This window comes from Cebus imitator, unplaced genomic scaffold (genome assembly GCF_001604975.1).
Source record: "Cebus imitator isolate Cc_AM_T3 unplaced genomic scaffold, Cebus_imitator-1.0 Scaffold619, whole genome shotgun sequence".
In the NCBI taxonomy this organism is placed as follows: domain Eukaryota; kingdom Metazoa; phylum Chordata; class Mammalia; order Primates; family Cebidae; genus Cebus; species Cebus imitator.
This window is the reverse complement of record NW_016107934.1, coordinates 503,138-527,280: the sequence shown is the minus strand read 5'-3', so window position 1 is coordinate 527,280 and position 24,143 is coordinate 503,138. Positions and strand designations below refer to the sequence as shown.

The 24,143-nt window shown below is 36.5% G+C and overlaps 1 protein-coding gene across 17 annotated transcripts in view; it reads left to right on the top strand.

The window, feature by feature from the left end:
- The window catches only part of BBX (BBX high mobility group box domain containing), a 278,550-nt gene that overhangs the window by 188,571 nt on the left and 65,836 nt on the right, over positions 1 to 24,143 (top strand). For all 17 annotated transcript variants that reach the window (XM_017517145.1, XM_017517135.2, XM_017517142.2 and 14 more), the window contains 3 exons: positions 6,859 to 7,054; positions 10,961 to 11,028; positions 22,473 to 22,553. In XM_017517145.1, coding sequence (XP_017372634.1) covers positions 6,859 to 7,054; positions 10,961 to 11,028; positions 22,473 to 22,553 — 345 coding nt within the window. The remainder of the gene's footprint in view (positions 1 to 6,858; positions 7,055 to 10,960; positions 11,029 to 22,472; positions 22,554 to 24,143) is intronic.

Genomic DNA, 24,143 nt, shown 5'->3' with positions numbered 1-24,143 from the left:
TAAATAAGGCAAAAACCACGAGAGACCCAGACTTAAAAGTTTGGAGGTTCAGCTGTATGCCAATAAAACAGCTATGGAATTAAATGTAATAAAATGCAACTTGAAGGTGAGCTATACCAGCCCTTTGAAACTGTTGGTATCTATTTTTGTCAATACTCTGGGAAAGGTTTTCACCACCACAAAACTCCATGGGGTTTTTATTGATTACCTGGTCATATTTCTTCAAGACAATGAATCTATTTTTTATTATTTTCAGCTGGGATAATTTTTGTGAAGCCCGTTCATTGCCTTGTTTTGGCTTCATCAGAAATGGACTCTTTTCCAAAGAAAATACTCTCTCATTTTCTCATGTATTATAATCTGGAGAACTTTTCTTAACTGTTATGCATCAGGCTTAACAAATGGCATGTGTATTCTTGCAAGCATGCTATAGCACTTTGCGTAACATTGGAGTAGCACCTCATTTATCCGGCATTCTCGAGAAACAGGTGCTATACTGATTTCCACATAGATGAAACTTTACTGTTCCTTTAAAAACTTTTATTTTATATATTTATCCTAGGAATTTCATTAAAATTTTGTTTACATACTTTCTCAAAGTATTCAGAACATCTTTGTCCTTTTTTTTGAAAACTTTAACATTATTTTCACAGGAGTTACTTTATGATCTATGATTTGTTGAGACTTTTTTGTGAATAATGTTTTTTCTATATAGTAATTCTCAATTATTTTGTTCTTTTGAATTTCCTTTCTGCTTTTCCATTTTGGTTTTGTTTTTTTGCAGGGGTTGAGGGGTCCACCTGCAGCTGGCACTTGCCATTTCTCTCCTCTGTCAGCCACTTTTGGCTGCTTCTAATCAAATGGCTTACCTTTTTGAGTATGGTTTAATTAGGGGACTCATGTTTGTGGGGTATAGATAGTAAACTCACGATTTAAGCTTTGTGTTTCACAACATTCCTTGTTTCTGAGACCTTTTCCATTCCTGTGTTCCAGATTCTAAGACTTTCTTACTGTATGTAAAGAAATAGTCAAATATTTGCTTCTGGAATGATATTAACTTTGTGAATATTGCTCTATCATGTCCATGTTCTTTTATAAACATTTAAATGTTTATAAACTCATTTTATTAAAGTATTAAATTCTAACTCATTTAACCTCTCTTATCAGACCTTTTTAAATTGCCACATCTATAAAACGGCAATCAAGATGCCTGCCCTCACAGAGTTGATGTAAAATACCAATAAGGAAATATATGGACAAACATTACATAAAGCTTAAAATGCTATACTGTTGTATTTAAGCAAGTTAGAAGGAAAGCACCATGCTTTGAGTTTGAATTTAGGAGTTTTGTTTATTGCCGGCGACGAGAGTTAGCTTATCCTTAAAATTCCTTGGCCCGGAGGAAGGAGCTTGATTTCCCTTTATACCTTGATTTAGGTAATGGAGGGGGAGCCTAGCTGAAGCAGAATTTTACAGAAGCAGAACCAGCAAGTTAGATAAGGAAGCTGGTAACCAGGGGTCAGGAGGTTCCCAGGATTGTTGGTTTCTAAGGGTATTTCCATACAATTACTAAGGGGGTGTGTAGCAGGGGAAACTTTCCATACAGTTAATTACCAAGGAAGGTATTCACAATAGCAAACTTGACAAGCAAAATGCAGTTACAATGGTTACAGGTGCTAAAAACAGTATGCTTTAAACCTTAATGCTTTACGACTCTTAACTACAGCATAACCCAGTTATAAACCTAAGGGGCAGCAGCAAAAAGAGAAAAGCAAGGCTAAAGTTTTCAGCTAAAATAAAGTCAGTCAGGCTAGCCCAAGTTAGGTTACCACAATACAGATGTTAGTTGTGGGCTTATTTCTAATAAGCAACTTTATGTTGGTTTGTGTTTCATGCTTCTCTATCTAAATAATTATTTATTATTTTTGTTATGAACTGTTAGTACATTGAAGGGCTACTAAAATGCAAAATTAGTCTTTGAAACACAAAAATGAACAAAATTAAAAATATGATTGCCCTATTTGGCCAGTACTGTCTAGTGTTATTAATAGCCTTTAGCAACATGGATGTTTACATAAGTGAAATATTTGATTTGGAAATATTAGTCCATTTGCCACTTGTTAAGTAAACACTTGTATTTAGATATTTAAATAAAATTATAAAGACTTTATAAAAATTCTCTAGCGAGTGAGTAATAAATTGAGAATTTAAACTGTATCTCTCAAAACTCATTTCGGTATTTGGTTTCAGCTGTTAATTTTTAGATTGACAGATAGTCAGATCTTAGTAGACAGCATCTACTTTTTAAAAAGTAACAAATTACATTTTTAAATAAATTCTGAAATTTTAATTTTCAAAACTGGTGTGCACTGATTAAACTGACTTCTCATAATTACTCAAATTAGGGAGTAAAATTATACTTGTAAAAATAATTTACATATGAAAACAAACTACTATTGCCATAATAATTCTCACCCTCCAGCCAAATGAAGTAGGCAGTTCCCTTGCTTTCAGATTTTCACTTACGATATTTCCACAACACAACCACCAAATAATTTCCTGGTCACATATTCAAGTCACTTTTTCAAGTGTATGATTTCTATTGGAGTGTCTTTATTATGAAAGCTTTGCAGGTTTAAAATATTGTTGTTCAGTCAAAACCATAAATTTAATTCAATGTGCTGTCATGTGAAACAGTCTAATTAATTTTCTATTAAAAACAGCTAACAAGAATAATTCAGATTAGATAATGCATTGCATTGTATTATCCTAATGTTAACTTTTGAATTTTTGTGAAGGAAAGGTCTTCAAACTAAGGAAGTACAGATTAGTACCACTTATCAGATAATTCCTTCTCATCTTCCACCCTTGTGTAATGTGATTTATTCTCATGCATGGGAAGAGAAACAGCTGTCTCAGAATTTATTATGCTAGAAATTCACTTAGCCCCCTTTCACATATATGATTATACAGTAAAAGGTGTTATATCTCTTTCTCAAAAATCCAATAATTTCTAGTTTAATCTCTTTTTCACAACTTTAGTAGATAATACTTTATATATTGGCACCAGGGTCATCTATCTTTATTTATACAGACATTCTCAGGGTCCCTTAAGACTGAATCTCACTAGGGCTGCCACTTCTCTTTCACCTTGTTGAATAACTAGACTGTGGTAACTAGAAATACTAGTGGACTTTTATTTTTTTTTTATTTTTATTTTTTTGAGACGGAGTTTCGCTCTTGTTACCCAGGCCGGAGTGCAATGGCGCGATCTCGGCTCACCGCAACCTCCGCCTCCTGGGTTCAGGCAATTCTCCTGCCTCAGCCTCCTGAGTAGCTGGGATTACAGGCACGCGCCACCACGCCCAGCTAATTTTTTGTATTTTTAGTAGAGACGGGGTTTCACCATGTTGACCAGGATGGTCTCGATCTCTTGACCTCGTGATCCACCCGCCTCGGCCTCCCAAAGTGCTGGGATTACAGGCTTGAGCCACCGCGCCCGGCACTAGTGGACTTTTAGATAGCACCTCCTCCCAATTAAAAACAGACAAATGGAGAACAGTTGGTAAGTCTTTTATTAAAATTAAAGCACTTTTGTTCATCAAATTTGGATTTTTTGTCAATGATCTAGAAAAGTAATGTTTAGACTCCGTTTTTGAAGGATTGACGGAATATTGTCTTTTGTCACATAAAAATGCCATTGTCAAATATTAAGTAGACAAAGTACTGTGACAAAGGGTATTTGATGCCAATACTGGATAACAATTAAATCGGTAGCAGGATTTCCAATTTATTATTCTTGCTGATGATACGTGGTAGTGGTCGGGGCTTGAGAGAAGGGATCCAGCATCTACCAAGCACTGCATTTAAGTCGGGAACTATGTGTCTACTGCAAAGTAGGGTCCCTAACTTATCTAACTGGTTGGAAATTTGCCGAAAGAAATTGGAAGCCATGAGGTGAATTTTTATTTAATGGGAGAATTTTGAAAATCAGTATTTTTAACAAAAATTTTGTTATATGAGAGAGTCTTGCATTGAAATCTTAGGGCCAATAACTCGTTTGATATTTTTCCGAGGATAAGTGAGCTTCCCCTCCCACCATCAGTATGAACAGCCTGGCATTGGATATCTGGGGCCTGTCTCTTAGGCCTTTTCAGTCCTGTAATAGGGATTTTGCCCACATGATTGACCTGCATGCTAATAATTTCACTCAGCTATTTGCTTCAGAGGAGTATACAAAGTCTTCCCCCACTTCTCCCTTACCCAGCCTTCTCTGTAATTCCTTTCCTCATAATCTTATCACAACGAATGATTACGCCTTTCTACTATTGTCTCTAATAGCTGAATCAGAGCAAATGATTGATGAAGTGCCAAGTTCCAGGAACAGAAAGACATCCTCCTACCCTGAGGCTCTTCCTGCCTCCACCCTCCCTTGATGCTCATACACTGCTTGTGTTAACTTGTGTTTTTACATGAATTGATGGCATCTCCATCTAAACTTTAAACTCCTTAAGGACAAAGACTGTGTGTTATTCTGCTCTACCTCCCACATTCTTAACTCTTCCACTCTATTTATATGTGATAGAACTAATGAACGTGGTTTTGAACATCTACATTGAGTTTAAGAATCTGCAAGATTAACATTGTGATGCAGTTACAGAGTGTTGACTCTCATAGTAAATTGTTACTTTTTTCCATAAAACTCCACGTGTTCCCAGCCTTTCTCTTGCTCTCTGTTATTCTACTCATATAAGTAGTTGGCCCTTTTGCAGACCCATTGTGAAACCATTTTTCCTGCCTGAGCCAGGGGAAGCCATGGTCCAGCCTTATGGACTATGTGTAAAAAGAAATAATATATTTGTGTAGGAAACTGAAGTATAAGCAATATGAAGATAGGGACTCTAATTCATGTTCTTTTCTCTCTCCAATGCCTGGCAAATGCCTGTCATATAGTCAGTGCTCACAGAATGTTTGAGATGGGGGTCGGTGGATGGAATACATGCAAAAGAAATTATGATGTAGTGATTATAACTTCTCTGTGTGATTTTTGGCACCAGCTCCCCCTTATAAATGAGTTTAAGCTGGACTCTATTGGTATGGTTGGTACTTTAAAAATACTTGATACTGGCAGTCATTCTAGTGACACCTGTCTAGAATCTTTCATAATTATGACTTCCTTCTGAAAAACTTGAAACTACCCCCCAAAAATAGATAACTTTATTTCTCATGACAGATATGTTAATCAATTTGTTTGAAAGTCTTTTGACACTTTATAAAGCGGTGACCTTTGTTAAAGTGACTGTTCATCTGACAAACCCGGCCTGTGTGCTTTTACTGGGACACAATAATGATGCATGTGTCTGCTACTTCCATTTTCACCTCATCCTACCATTTGTCACTTTCCACTTTCAGACAGCAGGCAAAGCTATTTGTCTGCCTCAGCTTAATATGTAAATCCCTCATGCACATGAATGCACTGTAGTAATGGATCTCTTGTATCACATTTGATACCCCCTAACACATTCTGGTTTTTGATGGTGAATTCTAGTTTGGCCTTGTGTCCAATTTTAGTTATTTTTTTGTAAGAAAAGTGGGATTGTATTCTACAGTTTTTTTATGCTTACCTTTCTTCTACATATATCCATGTATCAACAGGCATATACATCTAATAGGTAAAAGAAAAAAAGGATTATTCAGAAAGATAATGTGAAATAATTCTATACCATTGTCTATTGACATTGCGTAATTATCTACTTTACCATTTTCATTTATATAATTTAAAGGGAAATGATAGGGAAAAAAGTATATCCTTGGTGAAAGGAAAGGATATACGAAGGATAAAGGACCTTTTTCAAATGATTGGGTAAAATTAAAAGCTGGAGGTTATACTGAGTTAATATCACACATTAAGTTACCGTTTTAAAAGACAAGCTTATGGGGTTGAATGAAGTGTATTAATTGAGTAAAATATCTAGCAATAATAAAAAAATTGAATATATGGAAAATACATTCTTAAGAGGTAACTTTTGGCAATACGTAACTAATAGCAATAAATGTATTTTCTTTTGTGTTACTGTCATGCAAGAGATAAGAGGTAGCAAAATTGAGAGACAGGGTAACAGGAGAAAGCCACAGAAAAATGAAGGGGAGGGATGTTGTCACTGAAGGTTGAAACCTCCAAGTAGGACATAAGGTTTGTGATGGATTATTGCAACATCACATATCAGTGCTCTTAGAGCTTGTTTATATATTCAGTTGTGTATGCTCATTATAGACCCCTGGCCCAGTGGCAAGTGTGGTTACACTTTATAAGTGGAGGAATTAAGACTGAGAAAGGTTAAACAACTTGCTTGATGTCTACAGCTAGCTAAAGAAATGAGTGATGTGCTATGCACCACTGCTCCAGTAACCCTAGGCATTGGTGGTATTATTCTCAGTTTGTGGAATCTAAGGTTGAGGCCCAGAGGAGCTACCTTCTCTTCCTTGGTTGCTGTAGCCCTAAGTGGAAGTGTGAGGGTTTGAACCTGCTTCCGTCTCCAGAGCCCTAGACTCATTTCATTATAAACAACTCCCTCTCCTCATCAAGGTCAGAGAGCTTTTTGGATATTGTTTTTTAAAGTTGAGGATCAAACAATACAAAGTATTCAGTCTCTGAACCCTCATCCCGCAAATGGGTTAGGTAACTCCATGTCCTATCTCTAGAGCCCTATGCTGAGAGTGTCATTCTTCTGCAAGGAGAGCCACAGAAGTCACTGAAAGTGTTTTTCTCAGTTATTAACTAAAAGGGGAATGAGGTAACGGCTATTAGAACTTTTTCAATCTGCTTGTTAATTAAAATCTGCTGTCTTTTCTTTATAGTATAAAGATGCATTTATGAAAGCAAATCCTGGCTACAAATGGTGTCCTACCACAAACAAGCCTGTAAAATCCCCAACACCCACTGTCAATCCACGAAAGAAACTTTGGGCCTTCCCATCTGACTCTTCAAGAGACTTTCCAAGCCCCAAGAAAGCAAAGACTGAAGAAATGCCTCAGCTTAACTTTGGAATGGCTGGTGAGTTGAGACACTATTTCCACCTGTTGTTTAAGGACAGCACAATACATTTAGGCAGCATTTAAATAATACAGAGGGCAAGGGGACAAAATTTATGACCACTATTAAGCAGTGGCAAGGATAAAGCATATTTTCAAGCATTGGATCATGATATATATAGAATACAGGTAATTAACAAAAGGATATATAGACTCAGTCATTATAAATATATGTCATTATAAATACGTGTGAATTCCTGACATTGACAGTATGGAAAAGTCGACAGCAACATGGAGATTGTCAGGAGCCTAGGAAACTTTATGTTCACAAAATAGCTTATATGCACATACACGCTAGTAATCCATCCCAGTATGCACCTTAGTTATCATGCTACTTAAAAAGCCACAGTCATGTAGGTCATCTGGGTATTGGAAACATTGAGGGCAAGACTATCAACAAGTACATCACAAATCTGACCTGGATCTGACAGCTGTGTCTTAGAACTCCCATCCTATCCCCTCCTCTCATGTCCATTCCTATAAGGGTCAGAAAAATTTAAAATTCCAGATGGTGCCATTTGTTATGGGACCTTTAGTACTCTTTGGGCAGTAAGGTATGCTAAAGCATTTATTACCATGAAAATACTTATATTCACCCTACAAGTGGCTCTGTCTTCCTTAGCTATTGCAATGCAGTCAAAAGAGGAGTTTGTGAGATGAAATTAGGAGATAAGCAGGTGACAGGAAGTGAAGTTGCAATTGAGCTATAGGGTTCCTATTTTGGTATTAGAAGCAAATCTTATTTGAAATCAGAGTATTGAACCATTTGCATATGGAAAGGTTGAGAGAAGAGGTTGAGTGATACTGTGATAGCACATTTTTTTTTAATAACCAATAACTTCTACAAGACTTTATGGTTCAGTGTGTGATTCATAGTATAAAAAGTATGTGGCAGTATTCTATATAACCTACAAAAACATTCTTTTAATCAGTCATGTGTGGTGGCATGTGCCTATAGTCCTGGTTACTTGGGAGACTGACATGGCAGGATCACTTGAGTTCAGGAGTTCGAGGCTGCAGTGAGGTCTGACCTCACAACTGTACTCCATCTTGGGCAACAGAGCAAGACCCTGCCTCTAAAAAATGAAGTCTAACATAATGGCAGCATTCCGTGGTGGGATGGGGGAAGGATTCAGGTGATTGCTATGTGGGTAGCATACACTATCTGTAGTGTCATTCTAAGTAAGCTCCCCAAATGATGCTTCTACATGTCCCAGAAGAATCAGACAGAGATATCTGTCCTTGCTTTAGCTGCCACTTTGTACTTTCTAAAACATCTTATTGTCAGAATCCGGAAAGAGTATATAGATGACTGACTTCCAGCTGAATTCATTTGGCCATCATTTAACATTCATTGTTTTTTCTCCCAATTCTCAATCTAGATCAGGCTATGTAGTTTGTTGTTGTTGGCTTTTTTTTTTTTTTTTTTTTTTTTTTTTGCATACATCTGCTCTCCACAAACCATATAACTACTGTGGGTGAACTGCAGAAAGCTATGAAAGATATTTTTTTTGTAGCACCATTTCTGACACTTTATTCATCTGCCTTTTACCTGCAAATTGAAAGTCGAACCCAGACTTCAAACAAGATCTTTACAGATCAGTGTTTAAGAGCAGTGTTCTCAAAGGGAAGTACAGGAAAGAAGGAAAACACCTTTCTTCCTTGCATTTATCTCATTTTATAATGGCTTGTGCTATATGTTGGAAATCCGTGTTCAGAACTCTTGATAGGCTTGCATGTAGTGGATAACATTGACCTGATATTTCCAGGTATGTTGCTTTTCAACAAGATGAAAGCCAACTAATTTGGCTGTAATTAAAACCTGGTGCTTAGGCATCTGAATCTAGGAGATAATAGAGGACTTCTAAATGCCAGATTGTTTCCCTCAATATGGAATCTCTTTTGTTCTGTTTGTCCATTAGTCCTTGTCACATGACATTTTGCAATTTTTGAATAACCCCAAATTGCCACATGTATGATTTCCAAGGAGGGAAAGCTTTGTAGATTATAATTTAGTGCAAGCCCTTTCATTGAATTTCACTAAAGAAAGCATCCTATGTTTGTGAATATGTTTTGATAGTTCTAAATAACACTATGTAAGTATGAATTAATATAAAAGATATTGGTAATTTCTTGGCCTATGTTTTATTATCCATATAGCAAACTTCTTGCAAAGTCACATTGGTATATAAATTATCACGTAATCGTGTTCCTATTTTACTTTGTAATTTGAACTAACACATTTTTATCTTTAGAAAGCTATCATCTAATCCTCCTGATCTCTAGGATAACAGCTGCAAAAGTATTTCTCTTTTAAAGAACCAAACTAAACTTTTACTTTCTACTAAATTCATTTCCCTCTCTTGATTTTTAGGTAGATTTAAGTATCTATTTCAACAGCCACAATAGTTCTTAAATTTAACATTTAATTAAAGTTGGGATCTTAAAACAACACCGAAGAGCCTTGTTTCATCAATTAAGCTACTGTTTGTATATTCTCTGTGTACGTCTTCCTATGTGTCTGCCTTCCAATGTTGAGCTATTTTTTCACCTAATCTTTTGGTAACATAGTCTTTCCTCTAATACTCTCTTCTCCCCATCTCTGTCCCTTTTTTTTAACTACCTTAGAATGTTTTTTAAACTGTATATAACATATAATCAAAGTTGCTTTATGAGTTCCTAAGACAGGTTGTATACAAAGATGTACTTAAGGACATATCTTTAACCCAAAAAAGAAAAGAAACAACTGAATTTCTTTGTGCAACATTAGGATGAATCCTCATTTTCAATTGTAGATTCCTAAAATTAAATAAACATTGATTGAGGACCTTATATGCACTAGGAGAGATGCTAAGTTAGGCATTTTGACATATGTTCTTCATTACACTTCTGAATTTTAATTCAAGACAGACTTACAGGACACAGGTCCCTTTTCTTTGATACCTTCTTTGTTTTTATTTATTTTCTATTTGTTCATTTAACTTTGTAGAGACAGGATCCCACTCTGTCACCCACACCTGGAGTACAGTGGTGCAGCCTTAGCTCACTGTAGCCTCGAACTCCTGACCTTAAGAGATCCTCCTGCCTTGGCCTCCCAAAGTGCTGGGATTATAGGCATGAGCCACTGTTCCCAATTCTGCTTTCTACTTTCTTTGTTTAGGTACAACCTGGGTCATAGATCCACCACTTTGCTGTTTTTATTTTCTCCTTCTGTTTATATCGATTGTTGAGATAGTGAAAACAAAGACCTTTGGTGACATAAAAAGCATTAATTTTATACCTTGAAGGTATTTTGGGCAAGTGTTTGACTACCCCTAAAATGTAAAATGTCAAAAACATATCAGTTAATCTAAGTTTATTTCGAATGCTTTAAAGAAAGTTTATTTGAATAAAACCTACTAGATTTTGGAAACCTGATTGGAAAATTTCTTTCTGATAGCCTATTTTTTTTTTTTTTTACATTAGTCCTGATTTCACATGGCAGAAGTCATAATTTGAGAATAACAATCTAAAACTTCTTAGAAGACAAGCAGAAACACTCTTTATGTTTAAAAAATCTTATCTAAACTCCCCAAGCAGCAAGAAAAGAAGCATTACATTAGGAGATAAATGTTACAAACAGCAATGATATTAAAGAAAGTACTCTTGGGATAGTGAGAATAGAGGGGTATTCAAGAGGCTCACAAAGTATGAGCACTAAGAACATATATGCCATGTTACTGTTGCATAAAGAGTTTTTTAAAGGCCTTTGTAAAAAGTTATATGTGGTTCTGTTGGATTTCTGATTGCTAGTCTCTGTGAGTATTCTTTTTGACTCTGTGGATTGTATACACTTCATGCTTATAAGTTGATGTCTTCACTTACATAGATCCTACTCAAATGGGAGGCCTGAGTATGCTGCTGTTAGCTGGAGAACATGCTCTTGGCACACCAGAGGTAAGCCAGTCCTTTTCCATCTCCACTCTGCTCTTGTGGCGGGTTGGGAACACAGCTGTAGTCCGTTTACATTGTTCATTCTACATTTTCACTGTTTACATCTCATGAACAAACTGTATAATCTTCTTCTTTATGATCTTTCTGTGTATCTTGTGTGTTGAGGGTAAAAAAAAGTGGTGTAAATAAGGCCACAAGGCTATAAACACAAGTCAGATTCTGAGGTTCTCTAAACCTCCAAGTTAGGTTGTAGTAATGCAATGTATAGATCATTGGTGTTTGCCATGACTGTGTCGTGGTTATGTCAATTGGGTGCTATAATTCATTTATTCAAAACATTCCCTGCTTTGGTGATGTTCACTTGCTAGTAGAAAGATGATAGCTAGAAATATGCAACTGTCAGTCTCTCTGGTACCTGAATAATTCCAAAAAGCTGTTTTGAAAATTAGGAAACATGGCATTTCAGGATTCATTCTTCTTTCCCGCTCCAACTTGTTGCCCAGGCTGGAGTACAATGGCATCATCAGGACCTCCCAGGCTCAGGTGATTCTCCCACCTCAGACTCCTGGGTCACTTGGACTACAGGCATGTGCCACCATGTCCAGCTAATTTTTGTATTTTTTTTTTTTTTTTTNTTTTTGTAGAGACAGGGTTTTTCCACATTGCTCAGGCAGGTCTGGAACTTCAGGGCTCAAGTAGTCCACCTGTCTCAGCCTCCCAGAGTGCTGGGATCATAGACGTGAGCCGCTATGCTCAGCCTGTTTTAATCTTTATAATGGAAAAAGGACCTAGGCCTTCATGACCTTGGTTTCGTGATCTAGTTATTGGGCTGCTTTTGCTAAACATTTTTAGGGTATGATTTTGATGGGCAGGTAGTGGCCGTTAACCATGCACAGTCTGCATTTGTAGAATTCCTCTATTTCCCAGAGACATTTAACAGAGGCTAGTTGGATTAACCGAGAGCTGATATTATTTTGCCACACTCAGGTTTTTGAGGTGGAAATTTTTCAATCCCCAACCACACTTGTTGTTTAGGGCCAAATATCAATGACTCAGTTTTATTTTGGGTTATATTTTTTACTTTTTTATTTTAGTTGTGATTATGTCATATATATTACACCTGAAAGCTTTTGAAAGAATGGTTTTTGTAGATATACATTTAGGTAATAACCTATTTACATTAGAAAAGGTTTTTATTTTTTATAGTTTACTTTTGGGATCCATAGTTGTTGACTATTCAGTTTAACAATTATTTTGATTCTGTTCACTTCAGTGTAGCAAGAAATGTGTAAATGTGTTTAAAAAATGCACTAGTAGTTATTTACATTGTGCTACTCTTCAGCTGAAAAAACATACATGCCACTTGGTGCCTTTGCGTATCATTATTCATCATGTTAGTAGTTTCTAACATAATAGCATTGTCAGGCATCATTTCACTTTCTAATACATTGCTGCTACCTCTTAACTATCAAACTCTCACTCAGGTGTAGGTTGTCTCAAGCACAAAGGTGAATATTGGAGTAATAATAGGCATTTGACCTTTCAACACGTCTGACTCATATGATTTCCAAGAATGCATTGTATTGTGAAAGCCTGCATCATCTTTCTTAACTGTTTAGATTATCGTAGTGTTTCATCCCCAACAGCTATTTAATATTCTTTTTAACCTTCAGGTACAAATGTAAACAAGTCAACATCTGTAGAATGCATGGATGCTAGTCAAAGAAAAGCATGCCTTCTTTTCCCCTTTTGGCTTAAAGTTTGCCTTCTGAGCTCTTTTCAGTGGAAAGTTCTCCTTCTCCCTCTTAAGAAGGCAGAGTTTTGACACATGCAACTCAATGCAGTGGTGGACCTTTTATCTCTGAAGTGGAAATGTTTTGGGAATTCTCAAGCTAAAGAATCAAAGAAAGCTAAATGATTGAAAGAAGGGAAACATAAGGGAGAAGAGAATCTATGCTAAGGAAGAAGGTGGTGGCAGTCAGGTCTTTAAGAACCACTTCAGAGAACACAATTCTTTCTTCATATTCAGTATTTCCCATCTCAGAGAGATTTAGGCCACTATTGAAAATAATGTTGAGATATTTAAACAGCGAAAGTTGTATGAAATAATGCTGTCTCTAAATACAGTTAGAGTATTTACTTCACAGCTATCAGTAGCCTGCATTAGCACCTGAATTTCTATGAAAAGTCTTATTCCAGATATGTAGATATAATAATAGAACTTTGAGGGCTTATGTGCATAGGCAGATGAACATGAGACATGTAATAAATACATAGTTACGTTTTCCTAAGAAAACTAGCAGGATAATGAGATGAGAGAAATACAGAAATTTCATATTTCTGACATTTAGAACAATTCCTGTGAAGTCTGTTGATACTGTGAGGTAAGACCAAAGTGACATTTTACAAAAATTCTGCCACCAAAAAATGGTCTAATCATAATGGCTTTTTAAAATGCCATGACAGAACCCTTATTCTGAAATATTGTTCTTAAACGGAGATTTTCTTTTGCGCATTGACCTGAGACCTAACCATATAGAAAAAGTCCTCAAAGGCTATGTTTTTAAATATGAAAATTTTAACATAGGGAATAGATATTTTTTAAAATGCAACTCTAGGAAGTAGAGAGGCTTACTGTAACTGAAACAATAAAGTCCCAGATTAAAAGCTTATGCCATTTCTTAGATCTACCCCAAATGCTCTTAGAGGTTTTAGACGGAAATTATAATATCTTGAGATATCAATGGGCAAATAATAACAAACAAAATGTATAGTCTCTTTTTTCTGTCTTCTGATCAATTCTTAATCTACCATAATGGATTTTTTGCATTATTATTATTTCAACATTTTTTTATGTGCCACTGTTACTAAGCCTAGCATGATTCTGTAGTCTCATTGTGGTAACTGTGTGATGAAGAAAATTGATGCATTTTGATAGTTTGTCTTGTTTCTTTTATTTTCACATAATTGGCCTTGTTTTTTTTATACACAGAGTACATTGAAATGCATAAATTATTTAAAACAATGTTGGTTGTTACAGAATTTATTGATTGAGGAAGCAAAATCAATATATTGAGCAAGAAAGACATAAAGGAGCGACTCCTGGCTCCAAGTAGCAGACTAAGCATGTCACTACTGAGACCCTATAAAATAGAAGCATAGAGGTATCATTAGTAAATAACCCCATGATAATAAAGGAAATGGAAAGGAGTGTGTCCAGTGAATATGAGATTACAGCAAATTATTTAAATTAGAAATCAAATGTAGTTGTCCAATCAATAAAATGTAAGTGCCAGACAAAAGTAGGCTGGCAGGGAGCTGCAGCAGAAGTGAGAGCCTGTCTGTTCAGTAGAATGCCCAGAAGTTTAAGTGAATAGCTGCTTTTTTTTTTTTTTCAACTTTAAAGAACCAGAAATAAAAATGTAGAACAAATAAAAGTAATCATATTCACATCAAACTCAGGGAAGAACTAATGAGAAGGCAGAGAATAAAGCCCTTATGTTTCATACTAGAGAGTTCTCTAAGGATGAAAATACAATAAATAAAGTATTTGATCTAGATTTTCTAGAAGTAATCTCAAGGACTAAAAATCTGTTATATGTTAGTTACTTGAATAATAATGGAAAGCTAAATTAATTTTAAGAATAAAGGCAGGGAGTGATATAATTCAGATTGTGGAAGGGGCAGTTATTCATGTATAATGTATACAACAGCTTGGATTAATCTCGGGAAGGATGACATGTAGTATCAGACCTAAGTGAGCAACATAAATTCATCTTAGCTAGAGCAGAAAGGGAGGGGTGGTTGGAGACATGTAGGCTATAAGTTAGGCAGAGTAATTATAGCTGATGAAAAGCTTTGAAGGTGTCAATATCTATGTAGTTGAATGACTGAAGCCAAGCATTCAGATATATGGGTAGTACCTTAGACTTTGGGCCTGTGATTTTAGAATGCTTCCTTGGAGCCAACAGATATGACAGTATTGATCAAGACATTTTTTTCTTTGCCTTCCATCCTATGAAATAGAGCTAATAATAATAATACCTGCTTGCCTTCCAATCTCAAGACTGCAATGAAGATTAAGTAAATAAAACCCGTAAGGTACTTCTAACTCTCCTGCAAATAATTCTTATATAGGTATATAATACTATTACCATTAGTTATTCTAGGCATTTCGTATTCAACTTGCAAGTTTAAATTATATCAGACATTTCTCCCACAAGCTGTAATATGCTTTACCAGCAACATGCACGCACGCACGCGCGCGCGCGCACACACACACACACACACACACACACACACACACACACACACACACACACGCAGTCTTTGTCCATTGAAAACTTAGCAGAAATTACAGTTGCAGTTTACTCTCTTTATCACCAGGTGCTCAAGAAGGAGACAATTTTTTAATATCTGGGAGAAATCAGTATAGGAAGTCCAAAGTCAGCAGAGCAGCTGAGTTAGTGTCAGGTTAGTGAAGAAGATGCTAACAGATGATGGCACACCTCCATAAAAGAACTGTAAAGGTCATGTTTTCTGAGAATTGAACAGTGTCGAACTGTGTGCCATCTTTTCTTACATTTAATTACATGGCAAATGTTTATTGAATGCCTTCCATGTGTAAGGCATGTCAGGGAACGAACCAGATAGATTGCATGAAGCTGATATTGTCTTAAGGTTCAAGTTTTAAGATATAGCAAATTCTTTATATGATACTTCTAGCTTAAAAGGAAATCATATTGATTTTCATTTGTTCACCATGATCTGCTTGTTTAAAAATGGCTAAAACTTATGTATCAAAATTTCTGAAAATCCAAAAATATAGGTTAAATATTGCTTATTCAAAATGTTTGAGACTAGAATTGCTTCAGAGTTCCAGTTTTTTGGTGTGTTTTTTGTTTTTTGATTTTGGAATATTTGTATTGTCCTTACTTGTTGAGCATCCCAAATCCCAAAAATTGAAATCTGAAATGCCCCAGTGAGCATTTCCTTTAGCATTATAAGTTGGCACTCAGAAGGTTTCAGATTTTTTTGAGCATTTTAGATTTTTGGATTAGGGATACTGAACCTGTAATAAATATATTTTGCCTTGTAAGTTTGTAATAGTAGTCTGTCACCTCCTCCAGGAAGTCCTTCATGATTTCTTGAGCCAAATTTAATTCCCTCCTTACCCTAATCTCTTATATCCTATTTTGTTAGTTTTATAACGCTTTATTGTATTTAGTTTTATACTTTACTATGAACTCTATAATAAAAGTCATAATAAAAAATTTCATATTGTATTATATGTAAGTATTGTCTCTAGAAGACTAAGAAACTTGGGATCAAGAACAACTGCTAGATTTAAACTACAGCAGGTCCACTCACTTGCCTGGAGATTACAACTAACGTGTATTGAACATTGCCTCCAAGGCTCAATTCTTAAGTGTATTATATAAAAGTAACTCTGAATCCTTGTAACAATTCTGAGTTAAGTCTTATGTACCTTATAAGTAAATATTTACCATTAGGTGAGGAAACAGAGGCAGAGAAGGGTAAAATATAACAGCCTGTGATGGTGCGGCTACAAAGTGGCAGAACTAGAATTCAACCCAAGAGGACTAGCTTCAGTCTTCTGGCAGCGCACAGGGGCCTTGGTGGGTCAGCCTCTGCCCACCCAACCTTAGCTCTGGCCACTTCTGTGGCATCCTGGGCTGCACCCTTACCGAAGCTCATCGCTGCCAGAGCAGGGGCATTTCGTGGGTGCTTGCTGGGGCTAGGCACTGTTAACAGTGTTAACAGTTGACATGGGGTCTCTCATGCTCATTTCATCCTCTCAAGAACCCTATGAGGCTACTTTATTGTTTTCCCCATTTTATAAATGAGGAAACTAGGTCAGAGAGTTGAAATAACTTCTCAAAGGTCATGGAATGAGGAATTCAGGATTTAAACCCACCTTATTTTTCATTAAATGATGGAGATAGGCAAAATCTGAGACAGAGAAAAGTTTATTTTTACCAGTATTTGTTGAATAAGGGAATGATTATTTCCACATCTTAAATACTGAGTTTTTAACAATTTTAAACAAATATAGATTTAGATAAAATGGAAAATTTTCATCTTTCTTTATTCTAATTTCTAACATCAGTGAAATGAGGCAATTCATTTTCCTGCCTCTTGGTGTATTTGAATTAATTAGATATGTGCCTCCTTTAGGCTACCATATTTGGCTATTCCGGAATACTTCAATCCATTGAATTTCACACTCCTTGCTGCAATTCCTACCTGTACCTCATCAAAACTTTTATTCCCTCTCATAGTTTTATAGCTGACTTAAATTCTACACTGAAAAGGAAAGGGGCTCTGTGAGCTTTCTCTTTTCTTGGGTGGCTCCCCCTTTATGTCACTCTTCACTGCCCATTTTGACTGGACCTGCTCACACAGCCAAAGAGCTCAGCTCCTTTCGTCTGTCCACAGTGGGGCTCAAGCCCAGAGAATTGGGTCCTTTTACCCAGCTTGATTGACAATCACACATCCTTCATGAGTCCGTAGGCTGCACATTGATGAACTTGGGTATGCTCCTTGGTCTCTCAGAGATGAAGGCAAAGGCAGCGTGGAAGGTGGGCAGAAAGAGCTGGGCTCGAAAGGGAAGGGTGGAGAACAGGAAGATAAAGGAGGCATCCTTCCCAAGAGAGGTGTTGTTACTGTCTATTAGGTTGTTGTTGAAGAGCACATTGATGTACACTGTTGCATTTTATTCTCACAGTTTCCTGTGAAGAAGGCAAGTAGGCAGAGTGGCATTGTTACCTACTTTATCAATAAGGAAACTGAGGCAGAAAGGTGATCTGAGTTATCTCAATTGCTACTGCAGTTATTTTTACAACTGGCCTGGAGTCTGTTCTGGACTTCCATACTAGCGGTCAGCCACACAGATTATAGTGTTAGGAGACTTTGACTCATGGAGTAAAATCAATACTCCAGCAGCCCCGAAACCCTGAGTAAAACCAAGGACATCTTCTTCTATTTAGCCAGATGACTCAACACGTATTCTGCTTGTGGAGCACTTGACTCTGTGGTGCTGTTCAGTTATGCCCCCCATGGCAGCCCAGGACTCTTCGCAGATGTAGCGCACTGCTCATGTTAGGTAGCTGAGTCCAGGGCTTTAGTAACCAGCTTCTCCTTTAACTCTCAGGTGGAATAATCTACCCCCAAACCATCTCTTCTCATAAAAGACACCCCTGCCTCCGTCCAAACCTCATTCTGTCTCTCAGATTTCCTCTTCCAGTGAAAGGCGTTAGCTTACCCTGCAAACACAGGCATTGTGTTTCTGACCCCTTTCCCTCACCCTGACATTTTTCCAGGCAATTACTGAAGCCTGGCAGTTACCATCTTTGATTCAGTTGGGGTCCCACATCTCAGCAGGCTCCTGCCTCCAGTCATCCCCAGCCAGCGTCACCCTGCACTCCACTCACAGAATTACCTGGCTACACACCTCTGGGACTGAAAACCTTGGCAGGCTCCCCACTGCCTCCAGCCCAGTTTTCCAACTTCTTCAAGTAGAATTGAGATTTTCCCACTACACTCCCGTGCATCTTATTCTTCAGCCACACTGAGAAAGTCACTTTCTCAAACACACCGGGTTCTTGCCTTCATAATTTCCTACCTCCTGTTACTGCATCACTTCTACACTTGTGAGAGAACTCCTGGTTTTCCTAAGGTATATCTTAGAAGTTACCTATCTTCCTTCCACCTGTCCCTACACAGAATGAAGGCTGCATCTCCCTCCTCCTGTAGACCTTGTAATATTTCACCATTATGCACTTACATTTTTGTATGTGTTGCTGTCCCCTGCACATGATTTGCAAGCAACTAAGGGTTGGGCACATTTCCTTTGGTCATCATTTTATTCCCTAACACATACTCGATACAAGTAGGATATGAGCTTCTTGAAAGTAGCAGTCTTTGTGGCTGGCATGTCATAGGTGCCTATTAAGTATTTGTTGAATAAGAGAGTAATCAATAAATGTTTGAATGAGCAAGAGTAGGAACGTGTGGCTCAGATACTACCAGTGCAGTACCCTTTTTGTTGATCGTGTTCAATACAATGCCAGCAGTGCATGGTTGTGGTCTTGTGCTTTGCCAAGTAAGGACAGGCTTGTGATAACAACCCAGCTTTCCACATCACTCATAGTGCATGTAACTGGCTTGGTCTTATTTTATTTCAGGAAGCTAGTTCACTTTTTTTATGTATTCAATTTCACTATCTGAATTGCTCCTGTGAAAAAAATACCACATCATTGTAATTCTTAGTTATACTAATCACTCCCCTTCCATGGTTTTTGAGGATTATAGCTAAATCACAGAGAGGAGTGAATTTGAGGGAAATCAAATGAATATGTACTTAACAAAATCCCTTTAGCTGTTTTCATTTTTGGGCGTATAGCAGCACCTAGTGGCTTTATCGATTATTTCAGAGACTATTCCTTGAAACAGCTTTTTGGGCCTTTTTCTCCCTTATTTAACTACTACTTATATAATATTTTTTCTTTCCTCTTAATTAATGAGAAAACTGGCTCTAGCATAGGAATAGATATTACATAACTGATTATCCATAAAAAGTGTATCCCACCCAATAAAAATAAGTAATTTAAAAGACTTTAAATGCAGACAGCAAGATGATATAGCACAATATTTTAAACATTTTACAATGTCTGGAACCTTTTGAATAATAACATTACTCAAATGGGAGCCTTTTGTAGGAACTATTCTTTCTCTTTTATATGGATAGAATGTCTTATTTTTTAATCAAATGCATGTGTAGATCAGTGTATGCGCAGATATATACATTTTATAGGATGCCTTATTTAGCAAGTACTCAATAACGAATTCTTCATATTTATATTTGCCATGTCATTGAACAATTTTTGTATTTTGAAATTTTAGATTCCCAGAAGAAATATGTCTAACCAGTATCACACAGATTTCTGCCTTCTTAATAAACGATATATTTTACAATTTTTTTTACCTTGACAACTTAGAATTATAGTTATAAATAATTACTGCTTTCAACGGAAGCCTTCTAGAGAAGTTTGGGGGCTATTTTCCCTATTCAGTTTGTTTTAGACAGACTCCAGTGCTTTAGGAAACATTTGAATCTGTTCTTTGCAGCTTTTCTGTCTTCTGCTGCTGCTGCCATTGTTTCTTTCTTTCCCAATCCTCCTTTTTTCTTTTTCTTTTTTTTATGTCTATCCTCTTGACCTCTTTTGATATATTGCCTCTATTCTTTTGTGTATTAGAGGGTTAGCTAACTGTAAAGCTTAGTACTAACCCAATTCTCCTGATTCCTAAGTTTGTACCATTTCCACTGTACTACACTGAAGAGTAAGAGTAACTAGGTTTTGAGAGAGGACATGGTCCGCTAGAGTAAAATGCACAGCATTAGTTCTTCTATTACTGCTATTTTAGCAACTGGTCATCGCTTATTGTACTCCTGGCCAGATCACTGAGATTCTTCCTATTCACATAAATATGGAGAGAATTCAGTTAGTCAACAGATGTTCGTTGTGCACCCACCTTCGTCAGGTGAATGATAAGCACAAACGTGTAGACTTATGTGATTGCATGCTAAAATTGGCAAACCATGCGCAGGATTATAGATGCCTTCATAATTATGTGTTCAAATAGGAAGTTTTATTTAAGACCATCCATTCCTAAAACTTTGCAAAGGGTGTTATTTAACCTTTATATTTTATGACTTGATGTGTTGTTGTGGCCAAATAATCTATACATAACACTTAAAAGAAACTTGAATTTCTTCATGATGTTAATATGAACGCTAAGCCTTGGGGAATTTACCTCCTCATAAATGGTACTATTTCTTGCACATTGTGGGATCTGAAATAAGCATATATGTTATATAGACTTTTTGAAGTTTAGCTACTCTAAATAACACATTTAATTCTGAATATCTTTTATAGATTTCTGTCTTATGCACAACTATTTTATTAAAGTTTTATAAAGATATTTTATAATTTTCAAAAAGTCGTATGCTTGAATGTAAGTAAAATTTTGATTATTTACCAAATAATCAGGAGCCAAACAGATTTTTTTAATAAAGCAGAGAAGTTGATTTTTTAAAAATATTTCTAAATTATAAAGATACACTTGTTCAGGTATTCCTTCTGATAAAAGAATTCCCAATCTTGTGGCTGCAAATTTCAGGATGTGTTAGCCACCTTTTTAGTGCATTTTGTGTCTCCTTGGTGGGACATTAGGCACAGAATACCAAATAGCCAGTGACAATAGGAGAGTCAGGCTTTGCAGCCAAACCACAGGTGGCAAATTAGTTAAACCTTCTGTACTTTCACCAATGTGCTTGTCTCTGGGAGAAGGTGACCATTACTCTTTAAAATCCAAAGGTGACAATTAAAATTTCAAATGTTTGCTCCTGCCCAGTGGCCTGGGACATTGTTAGAGAAGCATATCCTCAATGTCTTAAGAGGTTCAGTGCGAAACTGTTTTTAGGAACGTAATCTGGGTGACTGGCAGCTCTTTCCATAGGATTTACCCATCAAGTATAATCACATGCAGCTATTAAAATTATACTGGAAAAGACTTAGTGATGCAGAAAAATGAATATTAAAGTTTTTTTAAAACAGAACATTCTGTAACTGTGTTAGAATATTCTATTTTTGTTAAACATTACCTACATACACAACTGGAAGAATATATAAGAGTATTAACAGTACTTATCTTTGAGTGGTAACATTGTAGGTGATTTTTCTTCTTTGTTTTGGTGTTGTTTTTTTTTTTCTTCAGATTTTTAACAGTGAACTTGGATTATTTTGTAGTCAGAAAGCAAGTTATTAAAAAGTATTTGCACCTTTCATTTTTTCTTTAAAGTGAAAGATTTATTTTCCCTAGACTGTCTAATTTCATTATTCAGGAAAGTGGGGAACAATCACACTGAATTGGGATTGAAAGAACTATATTCAGCTTTTATTAGTTCACTCCACGAATACTTGTCGAATATCTACATTGTGCCCAGGCAGTGTTGGGGATAACATATTAAATAAAGCCCCTGGAAGAAGATGTACAATAAATAAATATATATGTCTTGTGGTAATCAGGGGATTTTTTTAGCATTGGGAGAAGTGTTAAAATTATTTCATCTTTGAAAAGAGAGGGGGTTAGATCAGAGGAATAATGAAATTCTTCCCTCTCTAACATTCCAAGCCTCCTGTGACTTTTGACTAACAGTTGACTACCAAAGTAATTGTCACCTAACTGCAAAAGTGGGTCAATATTAGCATTGAGATAAAAGAAGAAACGTATATCTTGAGAAAAAGACTTGATTGAAAGGTGATGTTTCTGTAACTGTTGTTGATAATGAAGATAGAGCCTTAAATGTTTACCTAACATAGTAAATAGTACAAAAGAAAATGTGACATCTTTCTTTGTTTCAGGTATCCTCCGGCACATGCAGGCCTGATGTTTCAGAATCTCCTGAATTGCGTCAGAAGTCACCATTGTTTCAGTTTGCCGAGGTAACATACTACAATTGATACTTAACTAATGAGAAAACTGTAAAGTGGGCTTAAATTGGGGCCAGCAACAGTAACTGAAAGCAATGAAGAACTCTACTCAGTTCAACCATAAGTGGGAAAATAGAGTCAAATTTTGGAAAAGATATTTTGGGACTCTTAATTAAGAAATAACTACATTTATGCATTTATAGAAGCTTATCATTAAAGTCGTAGTAAATATTGTTAATCTTATTACTAATTTTTACTCATGGTTAGTAGTAAGGTTAAGACTATATTGAATTACTATTATAGCAGTCATTTATTGGCGTGTTCATTTGATGAAATAGAAGACAGAATTGGCTCAGGATTATTGGCTGTGCAACTAATCCATGCATTTCTTTTTCTTTTCTTTTTTAAGTATACTTTCATCTTAATTGAAACTTGAGCCTGAGGTTGGCAGTTTTCAAAGTCATCGTTTGTCAGACTTGTTCAGCTCAATAGGTCTCTTGACATGGTTCAAAGAGATGGTGTAGAAAAGCACATTATCCTTGATATGAAGTCTAAAGTTTAAGACTGCTCAGAATATCTTAATTTACTCCAGAACTCAATATGAGCCCCCACTGATAAATTTTTTTCTTAAACTTTAAGCCACCTGGTCTTCCCTTGATCATTTGAATTCTCATTGACTAGACATTTTTCACCACAGTCATCCTTCCTGGTGTTTGCCCAACTGTTTTACTGTTTTGTATTGGGGGAACATTTTTTATTTTTTTTAGAAATAGAGTCTCACTCTGTCGTCCAGGTGTATAGTGCAGTGGCATGATCATAGCTCATTGTAACCTGGAACTTCTGGGTGCAAGGGATCCTTTCATCTCGGCTTCCTGAGTAGCTGAGACTGCAGATGCATGCCACCATGCCCAACTAATTTTTTTTTCTTTTTTTTAGAAATGGGGTCTCACGGTGTTGCCCAGGCTGTTCTTGAATTACTGATCTCAGGCCATCTTCCCACCTCAGCCTTTCAGAGTACTGGATTACAGGGCATGAGCCACGACACTCGGCCTGCACTCTTTTTTTCAAGAGCAGTTATAGACATGTTAAATAAGATTGGTCCCTACTTTGAAAGCAGAAAGGCTTAAGAGACGATCCTTGAACCTTTAACAATCTAATGAAACCTCTAAAATTTCACAGGAAATTTTGGATATATTAGCATATGTACATTTTTGTGGCTCCTACAGCATATCTAAGATGCAGAGGGATCCCTCATCCTATTGCTTTTATATAAAAGGTCTCTAATCTGTCTCCAGGAGCCCCTATTTATGTTATTAGTTTAAATCTTTATCTTATATTAATTTATAATAACATCTCCCCGCCACTTTTTTTTTAAGAACTTCCGAGATACTTTTCACAAAATTGGATGGATTGTAACACTACTTCTATTTTGCCATTACCTGATTTAATTCTTTTTTTTTTTTTTTGAGACGGAGTTTCACTCATGTTACCCAGGCTGGAGTGCGATGGTGCGATCTCGGCTCACCGCAGCCTCCGCCTCCTGGGTTCAGGCAATTCTCCTGCCTCAGCCTCCTGAGTAGCTGGGATTACAGGCACGCAACA